Below are 15131 nucleotides of genomic sequence, written 5' to 3' on the forward strand. Positions count from 1 at the left end.
ACCTCGCTTTTCAGAACGATGAGCTTTGTAAAAATCGACGCGTTTCAGAAAGGCGGGGCATAGAGGAGCAACAATAATGTACAGTATGTGGAAAATAATGTGTTTTTTGAACCTTAAACCGCATGAACACATTTCATTACACCAAACACACAAAATAATGTTCTTTTTAGCAACATCATATGACCCCTTTAATAAGCTAGGAGCTATAAATACTGTTAAGTGTTTGTGCTAGTCAACTAAGATTCTACACTATTTGTATGATGCAGTCAAATAAACAAGCTTTTGATTAATCAAGTTATGCAGTGGTAACATGGGTCATGTGATTTCAACTATGATTTACCTGAACTTGGTGTGGTGATTAACCAGAAAAAATTAAAATAGCACTTCATGAACAAAAGGCTGCCAACCCCTGGAATTAGGAAACATCCAGAGAACTTGTTTTGCTTTCAGTACATTTAATTTGCACAGTTGGATGTTCTTATGTTTATGCATACTGAATAATAGACTGTTGTTTCAACAACAGGAAAAAAGAAATGTCAGTCACACTGCCTATAAAAAATATCCCACGCTAATAAAGAAACATAACATTGTGTAGTAAGCATGAGAAAACCCTGACAAAACAGCATTATTTGCTTTACTATTATTTGCTTTAATTGCTGTCTATTAAATGGCATGGCTGTAAGGTGAGAAATAAAGTTATTGTAAATTTTCATTGTGAAAAAATAATCTTCAAAACACAGTAAATAAGTGTCTGTGTAATAAATATGTTTTTACTAGGTTAAATCACCAAACAGCACAAAAAAAAAAAATCCACTAACAGTAAGTTAGGAATATGAAGGGGAAAAGGAATCTGCAATACATACTAACAAAAATCCCCAGATTTACAATCTACCTCAGTGTTGTAAACATGTCCAGTCTTCATAGATAAAAATACAGGTACCTGGAAACTGACTCAGGTAAGTTTAAGCAACATGACAAATAAATATTACTGACATTAAATCTAGTCAAAGGGATTGTTCGCCCAAAAATTTAAATTCTGTCATTGTGTTAAGCAGAGGAAAGAATCACATGCAGGTTTGGAACAACATGAGGGTGAATAAATAATGACATAATTTTTTATTTTTGGGTGAACTATCCCTTTAATTATGATAAGTACAAGTCAGTTTTATAAATAAGCTGACTGGCACAGCTATGGCAATGTTGAGGTACTGGAGTTAGGATATGTAAGAGTTAACTCAAGAGAACTGCTCTGAGTGAGGATCCTACTTCAGTGGATAAAACAGCAAAGCAAACAAAGGGAATAAAGTAACCAACTTTACATAACCAACACCATGAGTAAATGTAAACGGTACCGCAGTTCATCATTATTTGACCTTTGAAGGTCGTATTTGGTATTACTAATACGAACTGTTCCAGAAAAGTCATGAGAGCTCTATCAAATGTTATTGCATGTAACTTCATAAGCATTTCACAATGTGTTAAAAATATAGGCTATCAAAATGATTTATATGCTAAAGCACATTAAAGTTTACATGAACAGCTGCTTCTCTGTAAAAATTCATATGGACAGTCTGGAGGAATGTAGGCTGTCAGAGTAACAGTATTCATTTTCTCCTCAAAACCAGGAAAGTAAAATGTAATATAAACATAAATATTCAACTAAAGCAGAAATATCCCAAGACTCATAAGTATCCTACAATTATTTGTACTTTATTACAATACAGCACTGTACTTCATAATACACACCTTTTACACCTCTTTTTTCAGCAATCATTTTGCATAGAGAATCCTACTTAATTCTTATATATTGCACAATCTCAGACAAAAAAAGCTACAAATGCTATCCGTGAAGTGGTACCCTTTTAAAAGGTACTAATATGTACCATTTAAGACACTAATATCCACCCTTTAGGGGTAAATAAGGTACAAATGTATACCTTTTGGAAAGGTACCGCCCCAGGGACAATTTTTCCATCTTTTTGTCTGAGAGGGCACTAAATTCCCCTGATAAAATTAGATTTTAAAGAGAATATAGATGTTTCTATATCTATATACTGAGAAGCACTCTCAGGTTGCTTAAAAACAAAAAGATCTTGAAGACTATAATCACCATTGCTGAGAAAGGAATCAACCACCCTTTACAGTTAAAGTGCAATAGACCACATGATTTTTAAAAGTTAATAATTTTGCCATGTTTTAGAACTTTCACCATGTTTAAAAAAATAATTCTTGTAAAGCAATCTTAATCACATTAATTCCAGCAAGCTATTATGTTTCCCTTTTAAAGTAATCACACACCCTGTTAATTTATGAGTTTATAAGGATTTTGTCCTTCCACATTGCAAATGTGGGTTTTGTATTTCATTCCACATCACAAAAATCATGTGCGGCGGAAATCTGTGGACTAAAATGATTTCTCTGTAATAGCAAGGGTGAAATTTGTCTACGTTCGCAGCAGGGATAAGCAGACCAGCGGTCCTTACACCAAGGTGGGATGTAGGTTTGAGGCCAGCCTTTTGCAAACACATTCCCATGTAAACATCATCAATGGGCAGCAGATCTATAGAGTGAGACATGTTGTAGATTGTTTTGGCCGTGAAGCCGGAGAGAAGAAAGCCTCCTCCGCCACAGTACGGAGGATAACTTTCAGACTCCTGAACCTGCACCGGGACAAAGTATTTACTTGAAGGATGTCTGATAGGACCTACGTTCTGGATGAGGTGGCCTGTAAAGAGATGTTTACTTCCATCGTTGCCCTTCTGACCTTGAAGATACTCAACCATGTTAAACGTATTAGCAAAGATGTCATCGTCTCCATTTAAAAGAAATCTGGTGTGTGGGCACCATCTTTCCATCCACTCTAAGAAAAGGATCTGCTTCATTGTGAGATTAAAGAAAGAATCATTGAATTCCCACTGTAAAATGTCCTTGTTCTCACTGTTCTCCAGCTTCAATAGATTATTCAACCTGTGCTTCTCGAAGCCAGTTCTGCTTGTTCCGATTATGAAGACTCTCCGGATCCACACACCTTTGTGCAGTTTTTCCTTAGCCCATGTTTTCCGCAGAACTTCTCGTCGTTCGTAATTCTCTGGAGAACTCTTGATGACGAGCAGAAGGAAGACATCTGCAGAGTTTTGGGGTCCGCCACATTTATTAGGCACGTCAAGAAGCATGGGAAAACTCCTACAGTGTTGGTAAAGCAGGAAGTCTTGAATATGATTTGGCAGAGTAGAAAATCCATTCACATCATAAGCAGACATATTCTGCTGACAACCCGAAGACAAAGGCTGGAGAGTTTCGAATCTGGGCAAATTGTCTTTGCTCTTCAGTGTCACATCATTTTCAAAATCGTTTTTGTTCATGAAAGTGACCAGGCACACAACACCTGTCAGAAGTAACGCTATCATCAGAAAGTTTTTCCTTCTCATCTTTGCACCTGTTTAAGAACAGAGACACAATTCATATTAATGTTTCTCAAATACAAAAGTGTTTGAACTTTGCCAAGAACTTTAGAACATGAATGTGAATCACAGTACAACACATTTGGGAATAATTATAAAATAATTTTTACTAACACTTAGATTTAAAAATTAAATAGCCTTCCTGATAACGTTCGGGGTTCAGACACACTCTCTTTTTAAATCTAGATTAAAGACACATCTCTTTGGCCAAGCATTCAAATAATGCATCTCATAATCTTGTACTGCAGTTATAGCTGATCAAATGCACATTATTTTTCTTTAGCTTGGGTTAAACAAATCAATTTTGCTTGGTTGGAACAGCAGCTACGCTAATTATGTCTCTATTTGTTTCTCTGTTTCTGCCACGGGATGTAACTAGGATTTACACAAGCCTCAGTCTGGATCCAGAACACCTGAGAAGAGATGATGCCAACCCCTCAGAGGACCTCAGATGATGCCAACCCTGAAACAACATACAGAACTACCAAATTTTGCTATAAGTTTGATTGCATCATATAATAATTGCTGTTAATAGTGTTCATCGTTTGTTTGATTACATCTTTAATTGATTTTTCCGTACATTTCTGCCATATGTACATTAACTGACAGTCACCACTGATAAGCTACCACTAAATATTGTAGAAACTTAATTTGCTGTAAAGTTGCTTTGCAGCGATTTGTATCGTGAAAAGCGCTATACAAATAAACTTGAATTGAAAAATAAACTTCAAAAACAAAAGTGTATATATGTGTGTTTGTTAGGGCGTTCAGCAGACCCGCCGTTGACACGGGGGACAGGGGGGTCATGACCCCCGCAGTTTTGAAAAGACAGCAATTGACCCCCGCACTTTTGATAAGGGAAAATTATGGCATTATTTTACTGGCAAATGTAGAGCGCATAGCGTAAAAGTACATTAATATGATGCGCCAGTGCAAATCTCTCCGTTCGCACGTGGATTTCCTTTGCTCTCGCACTAAAGCCTCTGTTATAAGGTGCGTTCGACTTCATGCAGCACTGCGCAGAACGATCGCAATCTGACTTGAAGCAGTGCATGCCGGGTAGTAATTTTGTCCGACTTGAGACGGCGCCGACGCCACGTCACTGTCACGTGTGGCATCAAAGCACTGCGAGAGCGTTTCGAGGCTGACTCAGCCGGCGCAGTTTCTCCAGAGCGGCTGCAGGAGCGTTGATGACGACACAGCCATTTCACGATTGGCCAGATTCACCGCATGACAACTATCACGTCTGTAGCCGTGCTTCAAGTCGAACGCACCTATACTTTCCGCGTGCGCGAGAGTTCGCTAGGGTCCACGTGACATAAAAATTGTCATTGGAGGGTGTAAGCGGAGGCTCAGAGTGGACATCACGTGCCTCCCATTTTTTGTGACCACGCGGACAAGTTATATGAGTGATGAGTAAAGCCTCTGTTATACTCCAGTTCGGTCGCGTACACGGAAAGCACGGACGCGGACTACTTGTATTTATACTTCTGAAAGTGTATACTGGTGGTCCGCTCGGCGGACATGTTCCACACATGCGTAGTAGATCGGCTTGAACAGTAAAAACAGAAACAGAAACAGCAACACAGCGACGTCCATGCAGGAGGAACAGCTGCTTTGTCTGCTGTACTTAGCTAATTCACAGAAAAAGAAGAAAAGGCGGAGAGCAAGAAAGTGGTGTGTGTATTTCCAGCACATACGCAGTTGGTGCTTTTGTAGCCTACTGTCCGCGCGTACTTGTCCACGTGGTCACAAAAAATGGGAGGCACGTGGATGTCCACTCTGAGCCTGCGCGTACATCCTCCAATGATGATTTTTATGTCACACGGACCCTAGCGGACTTAAAGCCTCTGTTATACTTTCCGCGTGTGCTAGTCCGCTAGTGTCCGCTATGGTGCGCATGACGTAAAAATCGTCATCGGAGAGTGTGCGCGGAGGCTCCGCGCGGACATCCGCGTGCCTCCCATTTTTTGTGACCACGTGGACAAGTACGCACGGTCAGTAGGCTACTGCGCATGCGCAGGCTCTGTGAAGAAGCCCGTTGCTACTCGAACCTGTACAATCCGTCGATAAAACAATATAAAGACAGCCAGATGTGCAATAACTCTGGCCAATTCTTTGTTCACATGTTTGTTTATTGTTCAAGCCGATCTAATGTGCATGTATGGAACACGTCCGCGGAGCGGACCATCAGCGTATGCTTTCGGAAGTATAAATACAAGTAGTCCGCGTTCGCACTGTCTGTGTACGCGTCCGGATTGCTCATGCGGAAAGTATAACAGAGGCTTTAAGCCTCTGTTATACTTTCCGCGTGCGCAATCCGGACACGTACACGGACAACGCAGACTACTTGTATTTATATTACCGAAAGTGTACGCTGGTGGTCCGCACCGCAGACGTGTTCCATGTTCCATGTTCCATGTTCCTGAAGCTTTTATCGGTGAGGACTGGAATTGGGAACTCCTGGGCTACATCATGTGTCATTCACCGGTGGGAGAAAACTTTAAAAGGAAGAAGATCGGGTTGTTGATGTTTGTCTGCCATTCTCGCTCTGTCTGCATAGCGTGTGTGAACGCGCTGATGACATATCCTGTCTGTGCGAACCGGGCGCGCAGAGGTATGCAAATACATACGTTGACAGGCAGGTAGGAAAGCCAAGTTAAACGCTCAGACTGAGCGTTTTGATTGGACGAACATTTCTTGGTCCTAGCCTTCCACAGAATATATAAATACAGATAAATACATTTAGACCACTTAACTTAATGATTGCTATCGGGATGTGAAGAGACTTTCAACCAGCATAACAAAAAAAAATTCTGAAGAAAATCACCTATTGCACCTTTAACAGGCAATTTAGAAATCTCAAAATCGCATTTCAACAAAAATTCTAACTCACCAACTTTTTTAAATATAGCTTTTGGTGTATGAAACCAAACTGAATTAGGCTGTGTTAAATAAGATTTAATCCAAATCATAGATCAAGCAAGTTTAATGATGGTGGTCCGATGGTGAGCCTGAAGTGGTGGTCCTGTATCTGGAAATCTGATCTTACTATCTGGGCTTTTGCTTACATTAAGTTACTATAAATTCCCTTGCATAATAAAATGTTGGTAATACGTATGTAATGGTCTGTAAATCATTTATTTGCCAAACAACAGTAAATCGACCCACTGAGCACACGTCACACGTTGAAAAGACGTCCACAGAGGAGCCAGGATGAACAAAAAAAAAAACAAGACCTCAGCTTGATTTTTCGTTCAAGGGTGGAAAAATGAATAAAGCTTGAATATTTGATTTCTACACGTGAGCAGGAATGAAACGCCCCTTTCTGCTGATTGGTCAGCCGAAGATCAAACCATGCCATCATCAGTTCTTGCTCAGTTTCACGCGGCAGAATAATAGTCCTCCGCTGCTGTAGTTGTACGGAGTCTTAACGCGTTTATTGCAACATTTCATGTTTTTCTCATCAAACAACCAGACTAACGAATAGCTCAACACAACCCGTACCGGGGCAGAGCCTAGACAGGGCTTTCTTCTGTGTAGATCAGTGGTTCTCAAAGTGCCAGGGGGTCCGCAAAATAATTTGCTATACCATATTTTCTGGACTGTAATTCACGTTTTCATCACGAAACATGCTGTGATTTATTCCAAAGTAATAATGCATTTAACGTAAAATAATCTAAATGTAGACTTTTAAAAGTAGGCGTGTCAGCTGAATTTAGGTTCGTTTGTGGCGCGTGCCAGAAAGATGCAAGGAGACCAAAGCAGCACATTCTGTTGTTTTCTTTATTTTTCAAATAATTAGGCAAAAATAGGCATGAATTTTGCAGACATTTTGAATTTAGACAAATAAAAATAAAAAATAAACATTTTTTCATTTAGAATGATGTCCTACTCTTATCTGTATGACTATAAATGACAGAGTATTGTTTCCGCTGCTGAGGAAAACAATTCAAGTGATCGCGCTGGCGCCTCGCGCGCTCACACAACACATTAGTTCTGGCATTGCTAACTTAACATTGCAGCCCTCATTATAAAAGTAGAACACAGTCAGCCAAACATATAACAAGTTATTATGCTTAATTTTAATTTGTCTGTTGCACATTATAATGGTTGTGTCTCCAGTCTACTTGCTGTTATTCCAAACTCATTTCTCTGCATGTGAAGGATGCTGATTTATTTGTATATTGAGACCTGACTTAAGTATGAAGCCTTCTTTACATAAGATAGTTTTTTAGCATCCAAATGTAACGTCGCAAAAATGGACACTTTGGACACGTTGGTTTTGATTCAAATAATTTCGTTTAGGCTTGGCGTTAAAAATAAATGTTGTTTGAATGGCACTATTTTTAATATTCTGTAGGCTAGTATATTTTTATTTTACATGGCTATTTCATTTTTAATCCTTGTTTTTTTTTTTTTTTTTATGCCATTCATTTAAGAATTTGCCATGGAGTGAGGGGAAGTGAATGTTAATATCGTTCATAATGTGAACACTATAACAACGCGGAGAGAACGCACAACGACTTTGCTTTGGAAGTTTACAACAGTGTTGTAAATACAACTTAACCACTGATTTCTAGTCGTGTCCTCTTTTGGAAGGCCAAACAAAGTAGTTTCAAGAGCTTGTAACACTTCAAAGAGAAAGGAAAAATTTAAATCGCATCATATGATCCCTTTAATGCTCATTGGTTCAGTCAACCGTGATGCTGCTTTCTCTTCTAAAATATTTTATTTTTTATCTGATTTCATGTGATTATGATATATTATTGTCACGCTTGCATCAAGAGCACGAACATGAAGATAATACAATATAGACGTTTAATAAGATCTCCAGACAATGAAGGTTAATCCAAGACAGAAGGGAACATAAGCATACACAACAATAATAACCGGCAACTGAAACAACCAAGGAGAGATATTAAATAAGGCAGTAAATGAGGGACATATAGGTGCTGAGGGTTAACTGATAATTGATTAATGAACTAATGCAATAATGACAACAGGAACAGAACCAAATATGGGCAAACAGGAACCTAAACCAGAACAGAAGACAGAAACTAAATAAAATGCACAACAGAGTTCATATCTGTGACAGAGGGTTAATTTGTCTGTTGCTTCTCCAGAAACTAAATGAAACGCACAACAGAGTTCATATCTGTGACATCACGCCCCCCCCTCCTGGAAGGCGCGACCTTGCGCCATAGAAGGTGGAGGGAGGGCAGGGGTTCAGGAGGAGGGCGAAGGGCTGGAGAAGGGCAGCAGGGAGGCACGCCGATGACCAGGGTGGCTCTGACGGAGGGAGGAGCCACGGAGGAGACAGGGGTGACCATGGAGGAGTAGACGGAGGAAGGAGCCAGGACGGAGACAAGAGGGAGCTGGAGCAGGAGGAGTCAGGCAGGACCCAGGCCACAGCCATGAAGGCGACCCATGGTGGAGCCGACGGAGGGAGGAACCATGGTGGAGGAAGAGCTGATAACTCCAGGGGGCTGACTGACGGCGGCGGAGCAGGTGGTGGTGGAGCCCAAGGCGGAGACGGAGAGCCAACAAGCCAGGGGGATGCCGAGAATCCAGGGGGGCCAGAGTGGAGCCGATGGGTTTGGCAACCAAGGCGGAGGCGGAGATCCGGAGAGCCGCGGCGGAGCCGGAGCAATTGAGGACCAAGGTGGAGCTGGAGGGAGGGAGGAGCCCAACGGAGCCGGTGGGACAGAGCGACAAGTTGTAGCCGGAGGAGCGGAGTCCTGAGGCGATGGCAGGTTGATGCCCGACCAAGGCGGAGCCGGAGGGATGAGGGAGCCCGGTGGAGCTGGTGGATCGACGGTGGAGGTGAGGGAGCTAGGAGCCGAGGTGGAGCCGCTGGGTCAACGGGCCGAGGAGGAGTCCGGGACTCGAAGGCTGGAGGCGGAGGTGAGGGATCCTCCAACCGTGACGCCGATGGAAACTGGCAGACCCATGGCGAATCCACAGCATAGATGGTGGGCTGAGGGTGAGCTGAGGGGCTGTCAGTGGACGGCGGTGGCAATGTTGAGGATGGATGAAGAGGTGGTGGGAGAGGGAGGTTGGGTGGGATTTCAGGATATTCGGAAGGTTCATCAGGAGGCAGAAGATCAGGCATATCGGCAAACTCATCCAGATTAATTCCTGAGTCCAGTACTATCTCACCCTCAGCGGTGTTGCAGTGGGTGGAGCTTTTCGTCGCTCCCTCCTTCTTCACCGCTGTTTTCTCGCTCGGGGGCGCTCTAGCCGGCTCACACACCTGGTCAGGCGGAATGGGCTCTGTTTCCGGGGCGATCCTCAGCTCTGTCGCTCTCTTTGGCGATGGCTCGTCGGTTGCGGCGGGCTCGGGCTCTCCTTTTATGCTATTTATACTACTTATTGCAAATAGTGGCAGTTATCTGCACCTCAGTATTATAGTACATTATAAGACAGTATGCAGTAATAACGAATTATAATAAATATAAATTATAATTTTAATTCAAATTATTAAATGGATGCCCCCTTATTTGGACAATAAAGCCTACACCTACCCTAACCCTACCCGATACTTTATTTTCAACTTTTTTATTATTTCCTTATGTGATGTGAGATTTGAAAAGGGAGAAAAAAAAGTTCGGCAAAAGGCGGATTCGAACCCGTGTCGATCGCGTCAAAAACGCCACTGAAGCTGACGATTTTTTTACCTTCTACGCTCTTTTATAGTGTTGACCATCCCTATCACACATTTGTGGGTGGAGCTAGTGTAAATGGCCTCTGCCAACAAGGCAGGCTATTTGCACTTAGTGTAAATAGACACTCTGATAAAGTAAACGCGATCTGCAATGACGTCATAGTCATGTTGCATTGTGGTCTACAGAGCGGCCTGAATCGAGGGGTCGAGGGTTTGTCCATGTAAACTTCCCTTGTCCACTTGATGAAGTGGAACGCACTCCAAAATGGCGGCGGGGATTCCCCCGAGGGTAAGTGCTTAGGGAAGTTCGCGAGTGCGTGTCTAAAAGTGAACTGGAACACAGCCCTTGTGTTCTCGCTCTACGTCATCATTAACCGTCGAAGTTCAATTGACCTATCGGTAAGCCCTTCCCCTCGAATGCAGATGAGCCAATGTCAGTTGAGTATCAGTTGCACGGGGAGCAGAACTCGGACATCTGTAGGTTTCAGCGCCATAGAGAAACATTGGAAGATCCGAAGCTCGCATCGTTTTTATGGGGTTTATGCTTCAAAAATGGAAAAACGATGTGCCTGGGGTACTTGTAACAGTGATTCCAGGTATCCTGAGAGGATAGGCAATGGGATTTATTTTATTCTATATTCTAAACCCAAACAAAACGGAGCAAAATGTCCCAAAGCATTCATCCCCAATCCCAATGAAGACAAAAACGTTCGTTTTCTGGTTGTCATACTCTCATTAAGTTACAATTTTCATCTGCTCAAGCAGAACGTTAATGTCATCTTGTGCTTTAGCAAGGTATCTCTAAAACTAGCTAACGTTAAAGTTAGTGAGTCCATACAAACCTAAATAGCAGACTGTTCTCACGTCTTGTACAGTGTAGGGCAAAAACACATAAACAAAGGTCTACATTTCACTGTCTCTTCATGTTAAACTGGTTAAATATAAATTAATTTAATCGTACCCTGCGATACATGAACAGTGTTGATCCGGGATGTTGTTATCCGCGATCGTGACAAACGTAACATGAGGCTTCTCCCACTTGCATTGTGATCTGTAAACCCTCGCTTCCAAATTAATACCCACAATATTCAATGTTTATTTTTTAATAAATTTAAAATAATTTTGAAAAACTTTCCCCTGTATGAGTGATTGTTTGTTTGTTTGTTAGACTAGTTTGTGTTAGTGTTTAGTTAATAAAACTCTTGTGCAAGTTCGCAACAGTAACTAAGGGGGGTGGGGGTGGGGCTTACTGATAGGTCAATTCCAATACTCAAGAACGCAAGTACAGAGGACGCATGAAAGTGCCCGGATGCGTTCTTGATATCGAGGATGCATCAAATGCAGACTTGAGAGAATTAATTTTAACTTTTTAGCAGGTTTCATAAATTCTGTATAAACTGTATGTGAGTTTGCTGTTTTTATTGCATACAAGGTCTGTTCAAAAATAACACACATTGGCACAAATTGTGTAACTATAATACATTAGTGTGTAAAAATTTTCAACACACTTACTATATTATCGGGAATAACACATTGGTTGAGTTACAATTAACACAAAATATGTTGTCCTTAACTAGACACAGAGGTTAAGTGCTAAGAAAGAGCACAGATTGTGTTGTTTTCAACACATCCTTCTTGAGAGTGAATTACTTTGCAAGTTGGCATAAATGTGGGCTATTTGGGGTTGCTAATTGCATTTTTATTTTGAAACATGCCGTGCTCGCGTTTAATTAAATAAATCATAACATAAAGTCATGTACACAGAGTAGCTCTCATATAGGCTTCTTTACTAGCGCATTGTGCATTCCACACACAACTATACAAACTGTGTGGGGGAAACCTAAACTGAACCATTCACTAAATATACTACAAGCAGGGCATCGCTGAGTGTGTGAGTTTGTCTACAGAATGCTGTTGTCACTGCTGCAAACTCCCATATATACAAATAATTATTTGAAAAATATAATTTACCTGCAGCCAGTAGGCCTCTCCCAAGTGTAGGCCCCTGGGTTTCAGCCCGTTAAAGCCAAGTGTAGGCCCCTGGGTTTCAGCCCGTTAAAGCCCGTGCATTAATGTGCCCCTGGATATCAATTATAATCAATTTTAATAAAACACAAGGCCTACATGATAAAACTCAGGAGAGTATATTTTAATATCTCTGTTGTGCTCCTGTTGACAGATAGTCAGAATGACAATACTTGTGTGAACGTTAATAGGACTACACCAAAGTCAATGCATATTCTTTTCTTTTTCTATTAGTGTTTAACAATATTTAATTTACAACTAATTCAATAATTTATATCTTAATTTATATATTTTTCTTAACTTACTGGGTGACCAGGGTAGGCTATGACAGCCATCAAACCCTGCCATACACAACTGATGCAAAGTGTAGCCTAGGTGAATTTATGTCTACACAGAAGAAAGCTTTTACTTTTTTTTTATTATTTCCAAATGTATGTCCTAAAGTTCTTGGCAACAAAATAAGGAAGGTGCATAGAGGTTGAATATCTGAACTCAATAGTAGCCTACCAATTGTACAAAAGAAAACACAATAAAGTTGCAGGGTCATGAGAACATGGGAACCTCAGTGAAGTTTACAAAGCCAATGTCATTCATAACGGAATGAAATGCATACTGAAATAAAAGGTCACAATACAATTGTAATCTTCACTAGAATGTTATAATACTAAATCTTTAAAAATCATGCCAAATGAGATGGAGAGCTAGGCAATAGGAACCATGCATATATAGGTTTCTTTTTGGGTTAGGGTTAGTAACACCGTTTTATTAGTAAGGTGTTGTTGATATAGAAATGTGTTTCCACACTGTAGAATATTGCTAGTATTCACACTGCACTTCACACACACACACACACACACACATCCACGAGTCTGTGGTACAGCTGTCTCTAGAGGAAAAACTGAAAGCGATAAAATAGACAGAGGCTGCGTCTCCGAGTTTGCTGCTTACCAGTGCAGTCAAGCTCAGCTTAATCATTTGTAAAAACATTCAAATGTAACCAAATTGATTTATTCTTAGACTCACAATGAAGCACGTATTTCTAAATAAATAGATAAAGCATAATACTGTTATATATATATATATATATATATATATATTTATTTTATTTTTATTTTTTTTTTTATTATTTATATACACTCACACACACAAATATAACCTACAGTTAATAAAATAATTTTTAAGTAGTAAAAAATATTATAATATATTATGAACAATTCTATGTTTTCCTTCCAAGAAATACCAGCAAGAAGTCTGTTTCTAAAAAATAGTAAAAGTAAATTGCTCATGATCATCTGCAGGATGAAAATACTCAAACACTGCAGAGGCACATTTCCTATAAAAAATGATTGTTTGACAGTATTATGAAATACACGCATTTGCACAAAGACAGTAGAACAAACTGCAATAAACTGATTTTACAGAGCAAAAAATGTTCCTGGTGAGCATGTTATGTTGGTTCTGGAACAATAATCCTGCTGACACAGTAACATGTGTAACTCGGTGAAGCTTGTATTTAGGTATAGAGGAATGAGGATGTAAAACAGGATGTGCAATATGACAGGAGCAATGGACCACCCCCAAAATGGAAACTGTTCTGTTTAAACTGAAAGTCAGTGGAAGAGATTTTTCAGTACACTTAATAAACTGCTTTTGTGTGGCAAAACTCATCATATAATAACTTGCCCACCTTTCTGCTAATCTTCAACACGTTTGCATGACATACCCAGAGCCGATCCTCCCTATACGCAAAATATGCAAGCTGCGTAGGGCCCCCGAAACACCCTTGCTCTTAAAGATGATTTAATTTTAGTTTCGTTTTGAATTTGGCCAGCGGTTATGAAAACATGAATGATAATTTCTTTTAGTGTATTGCGCTGTCGCCCTTTCTACGTAAAAAACGAGTTGAAAGCTACCGAGCCTCGGAAAAGACACTGTTTCTCAAGCGCTTTCCGCGAGCGCGATTCGAGACGGAGTGAAACACGGACAAATACGTTTTATTCATTCACACACACACACACACACATACACACAGTTTACATAGTGAATAGCCAACATTAACGTTATTTTAATTTTAAGGTATTTGAAATACATTGTCGATTGCATAGTTAGTTTAATAGTAACAAATTTTTTAGAAATTAACTAGAAATTAATTTTTAAAGTAACCAAATAAGTTGCCGCACTTCATTGTCGACATTTTAGTGTGAATTATTAAATATATATATATATATATATATATATACAGTGTGTACGGAAAGTATTCAGACCCCCTTAAATTTTTCACTCTTTGTTATATTGCAGCCATTTGCTAAAATCATTTAAACACACACACATTTATATAAATATATACATATAACATTTACAGACCTATTTCGCTTAATTTATATTTAAGACACGATGATATGACAAATATGAGAATCATACCATAACATAAATTAAGAATCATATTTAGCTACAAAACCGTAGCCATACACATAGCTTGGCGTTGCATTGAGTTTGCCACAGCTTCATTTTCTGAGCGAAATGATCGAAAACCAACAATTTAAACCAATTTAAACCCATTTAAAATGTAAATACTGAACTTGAAGTATTTTTCCCCTACTTGCGGGAAAAAAAGTAAACCAAAGTGACTTGTTTGGTCTAAACCTCTATTGGAAACAGATTAAAACATAGGCCTATTCATCTTACCTTACCGTTCATTTGCTTCTCAATCGGGCTCAAACTGATAAGCGATATTAATGACACCGTTGTTTATAATACAACCGGAGCACATGCCCCTGAGGTTAGGGGCGGGACGTTTAGACCTGCACTAGAGGCGGTTTAGCCAATCACAACACACTGGGCTAGCTAACCAATCTGAGCCCATCGCCTATTTCTGAGGGAGGGGCTTCATAAAAACAGGAAACTGATCAGCGCGTTTCTCAGAGAAGGGACAGAGCGGTGTGGAATAAAGGTAAATTATGTGAAAAATAATGCGTTTT

At 40.1% G+C, this 15131-nt stretch overlaps 1 protein-coding gene across 1 annotated transcript; it reads right to left on the minus strand.

Annotated features, from left to right (window-relative positions):
- Positions 1-2315: 2315 nt before the first annotated feature.
- Positions 2316-3431, minus strand: LOC107700302 (N-acetyllactosaminide beta-1,3-N-acetylglucosaminyltransferase 3). Its single transcript, XM_016501925.1, has one exon. It carries the CDS (start codon positions 3426-3428, stop codon positions 2316-2318), a length of 1113 nt encoding a protein of 370 aa, XP_016357411.1. The 5' UTR covers positions 3429-3431.
- Between the last annotated feature and the right edge of the window lie 11700 nt (positions 3432-15131).

The sequence above is a fragment of the Sinocyclocheilus anshuiensis genome, unplaced genomic scaffold (genome assembly GCF_001515605.1).
Source record: "Sinocyclocheilus anshuiensis isolate Anshui unplaced genomic scaffold, SAMN03320099.WGS_v1.1 scaffold477, whole genome shotgun sequence".
NCBI classification, from domain to species: domain Eukaryota; kingdom Metazoa; phylum Chordata; class Actinopteri; order Cypriniformes; family Cyprinidae; genus Sinocyclocheilus; species Sinocyclocheilus anshuiensis.

Coding starts and splice junctions, on each gene's coding strand:
- LOC107700302 (XM_016501925.1), bottom strand. CDS start 3,428: ATGAGAAGGAAAAACTTTCTGATGATAGCGTTACTTCTGACAGGTGTT.